Here is an 8,107-nt window from a genome sequence, read left to right on the forward strand (position 1 = left end):
TTTCAAAAATCAAATTGAATTCCAAAGTCAAGTTCTAAATATATTCAAATAACAAATTGAATTTAAAATAAATTCAATATTTGAATTAAAATCTCATGCAAATATTAAATTGAAAATCCAAGTCAAAGTTCAAGCACATGCTAAATTAATTAATTAAATCTATTATCTCTCCAATTCCTATTTCCATCTTTTAGTTAGCTTTTTCTAAATAAAGCTCTCAATCAGCTTTCAATCAATGAACTATTTTCTCCTCTTTATTTCCTCCAATCATTGTTTTCCATCCTTCAGTCAGCTTTTTCTCAATCAGTTGACTCATTTAATCTATTCAATCTATTTTGTTTCACCTCCAATTCAGCAATTCAACTATCAATCAACATGTGAGCTCACCTAAGTTCCACCTCTTGATCAATCTGTTCTATCTTTCATTCAATCCTCTCCAATTATCTATAAATTGAGCATTCAATCTCCATTCTCAACAATCACAATAAATCATAAACTTCGAATCTTTGTGTCATTTGCAGGTTGCCAACGCAATATCTGAGAGCCACCATACCACAAAGAGGAGAAGAGCAATGGAAGCTATACACAGTCTTGGAATATGGGGGATTGATTGATTTTAATTATATTATTGTTTCTTGCTTCTGTGTTATTTCGTTGTCTGTTTGTTTGAATTATAATTAGGATAGGGATTTGAGATTTCCCTTTCATTCCTAGTTTACTTTACATTTGATGAATTTATACATGTGACACTTATGACTTTAAATATTAAGTGACAAATATCCTATGTGCACCCTAAGTAAACTTAAGTAACTAGTGTGAATAAGACCTAGCTTATGAACTAGCTACGTAAAACACCACATTCACATCAGCAGGTGGAGCATATTATATATTTTACATTTGGAAGGGTATTATAGAGAAAGGAAAAACTATGTTTGTGTTTTGAAAATTAGGTATGGTTTCTCAATTTTGGTTTTATATGACAAATATCTAACTTGGTTGTTTTAAACTCACCACATCAAATGATGATGGAAAGGGAGGCATGAAACAATTATTACTCATATTATATTAGCATAAAATTATAGAGGGAAGTAGTTGGGATACTCCTAATTTTATTCAATTGTCTCCTACCCTAGGGGTTGGTACAAGGTTGTCACTTTGGAGATCTTGGCCTTTAAGTTTCTTGAGTGGAGTTATGTGTTAGCTACTCACTACCCCTAGCTTAAAGAATCTTGATCTATTAGGCTAGGGGAGAAAAAGTGCTATAGGGGTGGTTTCTCCAATGTTTTCTATATCCCCAATAGCATCTGGGTTTTGTTCAATATATAAGGGTTAAGTAGCTCTACTAGTTCTTTCCTTGAGAAAATTTTCTAGCACCCCTTAATGTGCTCCACTATATTCATTTGGAAAATCTATATAAAGGTCCTCTTGACCCCCTTTGATCTCTTCCCATTTTTTTTCTAAATTGATCACTTTGTTGTTTGTTAATTGGCCACACCTCTTTAGTTTGTGATGGGGTGGCTTTGTCCATGTAATTTTTAACAAATGAGCTCAAGTGACTTGCTTTGCCTTGATGTAGTTTTGGCTGGAGCACAATATCTTAGCTCTAGTCCAATTTTTTGGAAGAAAGAAAGGTGTATGGTTCATGTCAACCACAATTTGCCTCAATATCCTCATAATCAAGCCTAGTTTGAATAGGCATGAAATATCCCCCTAGGGATATTTATTTCATAATTTTGAACAGATAATCCACATAAATTAAACATACAATTTGCATGTAATTGATGTTAATTTATTCATCTAATTACACTGAAAACCTTTAAATTTTAGATTTAAACAGAATTTCTGAAATTTAGATATAAATATAACCTCAAGCAACAACTAGAAAAAAATCCAATCCTAGCCATAGAACTTACAGTTTGATTGGATAACCAATAAATAAAACTTGAAGCACAAAGTGAGCCACCTGAATGATAACACTAACTAACAATGGGTTTCCATCCACAGCCTCCAAGCTCAAGGGTTTGCATCCTCAAACCTGCTGAAAACTAGAGCTTCCAAGAAACTCCCCAAGAGTAATAATTTCCAACACAAAAACAAAGCATAAGAAAATGAGCCTCTCCAAGTTATTAAATAGCTCAACCCTATGACTCTTCATTCACCCACTGCTTGACTCTTGGAATTCCCTTCTATTAATTAAGTGACTTTACTTTATAATTTGATGCCGACTATAAAAAGTCACTTTAACCAGCTTAGATAAATAATTAAATTAAGTCATCTTAAAGTTATTATGTTTAGACAACTTAAACTTAATTATTTAATGGATTTTCCTAATGTCCCAAAAAGGGGACATTATAGTCCTCCCTCCTTAAAGATTGCTTGTCCTCAAGAAATCATGAATCTGCATACTAATGCTAGGATCCCAAACCATCTTCAAGAACACTGTTCTACTAATCCATTGTGCCATACTGATTACAACATCTACATACCCATGGTGAAGCAGTATATCTTGGTCCACAAGAGTCAATGCACCAAATATGTCACTGCCTGGATCCCATATCAATCTATAGAACCTTCTATAAGCAATGGAAGATATTTTCAACCAATCACTCCGAGGTAACCATCCATGCATGCAGGACAACCAGACAAAATGAAGATGTACCCCCTCATGCCTATAAACCAACATGAAAGCATACCAAATCTCACTGCCATAACTGCGGTCAACAACATAAATGATTTCAAACATGTTCCCGAACCAATGTCAATCAAAGAAAAACAACCCACACTCCATCTCTATCCAAAAGAAGCACCCCTCAACACTCCCGGACCACAGAATCATTGATGTGCTTAATGGAAAATCAGGAAATGCTACATGATCCCAACTAGAACAACCACGAGTCCCTAAGAAATCAAAGAGTATGAAGCTGCCAAGAAACAAATATATTGATGCCTTATCAAGAGAAATAGATGACAATCTCAAGAATGAAGAGTGTATGTCTTCATTTCCCAACAATGATAACTCTTGAAAGTTTGATTCACTACAAGTGTCATCAATAGAATCAACTTCTTCACCCATGGATTGATCATCATTAAGTGAAATATCAGAGTTGGTAAAGTCCTTCTTAACATCATCCTGAAGCATGACTTCTTCCAAATTTTAAATCTCATGAGTAACCGTTGTCCCATGACTAAAACCATTATGAAATCTGCTTATACACCTTGTTGCCACAACCTTTTCACTGCTGCAAATTGTTTTTGCATCATCAAAATTAATGAGTTTGTTCCCCTGCTAGTCTTTCTTCTCTCTATTGTTATCTTTTGAATGACAAAGGGTAGGAACATTGTACAATGTTTCTCCCCTACTGATAATATTGATCCCTTCAATGATTTGCATCATCTCCATGCTCTTAGAGTTAGATTCTTCTTCCTCGGAAGTCGTTGTAGTAGTAGTCTAATTTGATGATTTGGATATTTTATAATGCATCATTCTTAGTTGTAAACAAACCTCATCCAACTCCTCCTTATCTTCTATAAACTTAATAGCAAGATCCTTGTCAATTAGAAGTTGCAAGTAATCTGATTTCATCCTTTCAAAAGCTTCTTTAATTGTGCCCAACTAAGTACTAGTGACTCCACTTGTAACTTTCTTGTGTCTCTCCTCAATTTGATTTTTCCAAGTAAGATCCTCAATGTATTTGTGAGATTCATCTACCCTTGTTAATACTTGCATAACTCTCTCAATTTGTGGCTAAAAATTGGTCCTTCAAATCTTGCAATGATAAAGGCTTAATTCCAAATTTATCTAAGGAACATGGGTTGTCACACAGTAAATTTTCTAATTTGTTTTCAATTGTGGAAGCATTATCACTATCACACTTGATGGATTCTCTAGATGATGCATGCTCTCTTCATAATGTAGTAATGGAACAACATTGTGATTATATATATTCACCAAAGGAGTTCTTATCTTCACTGTTTTTATCAATAGTAATCTACAAATCACCATTTAGGAGTTTTGTATAACACTAGCAATTGATTCTTCCTCCATAATATTATCTTTAGCTTCTTGGGTACTATCAGGCGTATTTGTTTCATCTTGTTCTTCATGAATCAAGGCACCATTAACATCTATCACTTGGTCCTCATCTCTACTTGGCTGTGATAGTTTTGTCTCCTTATTAACTCCACAAATATGATCTAGTGTCCAAGCCTCCTGGCATGTGAAACAAATATTCTCTCTTCTCATTTGATTCTTACTCTTTTTTGGAGATCATGATTTACCTATAAACCCAAGGAGTTTGTTCCTTTTCAATCATCTGTAATCTGTCCCCTGAACCTTTCAATTTTCTGCTCAATCAATCCTTTGGCTAACTTATAAGCACAAGGTGAGACTACCAGTTCCTCTCTCCAAATTGCTAACACATCTAATTGTAACTGCCTGCAGATATCATTATCCTCATCTAGGATCATGGACAATATGTCAAACATATTTATCTTATCCTTATCTGAATGATGTTTCCTGATTTCAACAATAAAACAATTGAACATTTGAAGAATCAACTCATGACATTTGAGATCCAACATAAGGAAAAATGATCCCATCCATGCCATAATATCTAATATTTTATCCCTCTTACCAAAAGTGAGAGCTTTGACATCACGTAACCCATGAAAACTATCCACAATCAGCTGTAAAACCTCTCTCATAGTTTCATCCTTATACAGAACTATGGGTGTTGTAATCCTCATAATCTCAGATAAGTAGGAAGTCGCCAACAACTTGATTTCTTCATCTGAATGTCTAAGCCACTTGTGTTGCTTCAAGGCATCCACTACGGGAGACATAGCCAACTATAACAAATCATGGGATGACTGGTCCACATAAGTCAAACATTCCTCTACCTTATTCAAAGTGTTCAAAACATCATTCCTTGATTGAGAATGTTCACTGAGCTTGCAGCCTGCTATATGAAGTTTTAGGCCAATTGTTTAATGTCCTCTATTGCCATGGTTCAATTGAAAGAACTTCGATTAGGTACCACTGTAAAGGCCCCTATCCTTCTGCACTCATTAACTCAGTTTACTTGGTTTAGCATTTCATCAAACAGTTGGCATCTTATCATTGAAGGACTGATTTTTTTCCCTTTTTTGTAGATTTTTGTAATAGACTGCCCTGTGTGCTATGATTTCATCAATAGTCTATGAGGAATTTTTAACAAACAATTGTCAACCAATGAACTAAAATGTAGAAGTACTCTAATGTTTTGTTGCTACCTGGTGCATTTCTGTTTCCATGCATTCACTTTACAAACTCATGAACAATATGAATTAACAGCTAACACTTTAAAATGAAACGACATTAATTGTTTCAACCATAACACTGTTGCAGTAAAACTGGAAAATTTAAACACGTAACCAAGAAATAACAAAAAACAGTGTCCAAAGTGATTCCACTTTCACTAAAACAAATCACCTCCTTCGAGCATTAACACCACGACTAATTTCAAGAATACATCATACAATTTCAACTTTCAGAATGAACTGATAAGGAACCTGGCTACTGCTTAGGTGGAATAATGCAAGTCTTCATGCTAAAATGCCCAACTCTAACTTGCTCAGCCTACTGCACTATAAGTCTCCACGCTGCCAATATACATGTGTGCCCAGGTTATCTATCTTCAACCAAACCTTCCACAGCCAGCTTAATTCCTTGTCTCCAACACATTACAGTTCAGTAATAAGTACAACTCATGCCTCTGACAGCCCAGGAGTCTCCACTTGCAGGGATGATAGCAAAAATATTAAACGCCCAGAATATAGTTCAATACCTAGACAAGGATTGTGTTGAAAGACTAGCTTGGCGTCCAGCCAAAATAATGTTCATGGCTAGTTAGAAAGGCATCTAACGCCCAGCCAATGTTATGTCTATATGCCCAACCAATGGAACGAACACGACCAACAATAAAGCTTAACGTTGTGCCTAGGAATACAATAATCTGCAATTACTTCTAAACTCCAAACCCTATGAACTTATTGTGTTTGATGAATTAAGTGCAAGGTGAATGAAGTCTACCCCTTCTACTATACGTCCAGCCTATATCTATCTCCCAACTCACTAATTTGGAGGTGCTATATGTTACTGATACACTATGTGTGGTTGGTTTAAGGCTCAGGTGTATGCGATTTAATCCACTGCCTATTACTTTCAGCACTGCAAATTCCTTACATACACCACATGCCTCTTGGTAATGATGCAGTAGACCCAAACTCATGTTGGCGTTGCCTTTATCCCTTCTCCAAACGCACACACCACCAACCACGAAGCAACCCACGAACAAAAGAAACTGTGAAACCACGCTACTACAATTTGATGTTATCTTCCAGTAAATGAAAATCACGTCAGTGTTCTTCCCGCACTTGAAATGAAAAAACCGCTCAGCTCAAATGTGGTAAATTAAACCCAACTACTTTCAATATTATTTTCTCCCAGAACAATGGCCCAAAGATAATAGTCACTTTGAACGATAGACTTCTTCAACATTCTGACTTAGAAATAATTCCCTTTCATCCGTCATACATTAGGAATATGAAGCCTTCGATGATTTAACTGGGAGGAGCATCTGTTTTACCAAGGTCATGAACCTTATTTCTCTTGGCCTTAATTTAAATTGATTTCCCTTCAATAGTCACGACAAATAGAATACACCAGAATCAGATCTCAAAATAAATATTACTTCAATAGAGTTACCCAATAAAATGGCTTCGTAATTTAGAATATCAACCTCTAATACAGTTGGGATCAGAAACTCAATTATAATCTTTGCTTTCAAAATATTATTTCACAATTTTATCGATTTTACTTTCCCACGGTGCTAAAAATTAAAATATTACCTTCAATGAATCCACACAGGTAATTAAAACCATGCCCAAGAGGAAAGAATGACGTGAACAAACTTTACTTTGCTTGGATAATATTATGTCGGCATTAACATTTTTTCCATAAAACATACGGTGATCAAATACTTCACATAGTCAGATAAAATCAATCATGAATACCTTCAGAGAAACACCATTACCCAACAGGCTGGCAGAATGCACCACTCTGATACCGCTGAAATATCCCCTAGGGATATTTATTTCAAAATTTTGAATAGACAATCCACATAAATTCAACATACAATTTGCATATAATTGGATTCAATTTATTCACCAAATTACACTGAAAATCATTAAATTTCAGATTTAAGCAGAATTTCTGAAATTTAGATATAAATATAGCCTAAAGTAACAACAGAAAAAAACCAATCATAGTCACAGAACTTACAACCTGATTGGATAACCGGTAAATAAAACCTAAAGCACAAAGTGAGCCACCTGAATAATAACTCCAACTGACAATCAAACTTGCTGAAAACTAGAGCTTCCAAGAAACTATCCAAGAGTAACAATTTCCAACACAAAAATCAAGCATAAGAAAATGAGCCTCTCCAAGTTATTAAATAGCTCAACCCTGTGACTTTTCGTTTACCCACTGCTTGACTCTTGGAATTCCCTTCGAATAATTAAGTGAATTTACTTTATAATTTGATGTTGACTATAAAAAGTCACTTTAACCAACTTAGATGAAAAATTAAATTAAGTCGTCTTTAAAGTTATTATGTTTAGACAACTTAAACTTAATTATTTAATGGATTTTTCCTAATGTCCCAAAAAGGGGATATTACAAGGCATCAAGGGATTGATGGAAATATATTGATTGAATGACGAGAGGCTAGTTTCATGTAAGGGATAGGTATGTGCAGGATCATGGTGGGCCAAATAATCCCTTAAGTGGCAATGAAAATCAGAAAAACAAAGTTAGGCAACTTGACGTAAAAATTGAATAAGTTACCAACATTATTTTAAAAATATATAACAAAAGAATTTGTAGAAAATTAAATGTAGTTTCTTAGCTACTAGTTGTTTTCTAAAAAAAAAAATCTATTTGACAAAAACTTAAAATTTCAATGCAGTAGTTCTAAAATTTTAGGAAAAAGATAAGAAGTAGGTGTCTATCTGACCACCCTAACCACAATCAAATCATAATATTTTTTTATAAGATTTGAGATAT

The 8,107-nt window shown here is 34.6% G+C and overlaps 1 protein-coding gene across 1 annotated transcript; it reads right to left on the reverse strand.

Annotated features, from left to right (window-relative positions):
- Window positions 1-4,305: 4,305 nt before the first annotated feature.
- On the reverse strand, window positions 4,306-4,842 carry LOC131053269 (sister chromatid cohesion protein PDS5 homolog C-like). The gene has a single exon (XM_057987887.2). The coding sequence runs from the start codon at window positions 4,840-4,842 to the stop codon at window positions 4,306-4,308; it is 537 nt and encodes a 178-aa protein (XP_057843870.2).
- Between the last annotated feature and the right edge of the window lie 3,265 nt (window positions 4,843-8,107).

The sequence above is a fragment of the Cryptomeria japonica genome, chromosome 2 (assembly GCF_030272615.1).
Source record: "Cryptomeria japonica chromosome 2, Sugi_1.0, whole genome shotgun sequence".
Lineage (NCBI taxonomy): Eukaryota > Viridiplantae > Streptophyta > Pinopsida > Cupressales > Cupressaceae > Cryptomeria > Cryptomeria japonica.

Coding starts and splice junctions, on each gene's coding strand:
- LOC131053269 (XM_057987887.2), bottom strand. CDS start 4,842: ATGTCTCCCGTAGTGGATGCCTTGAAGCAACACAAGTGGCTTAGACAT.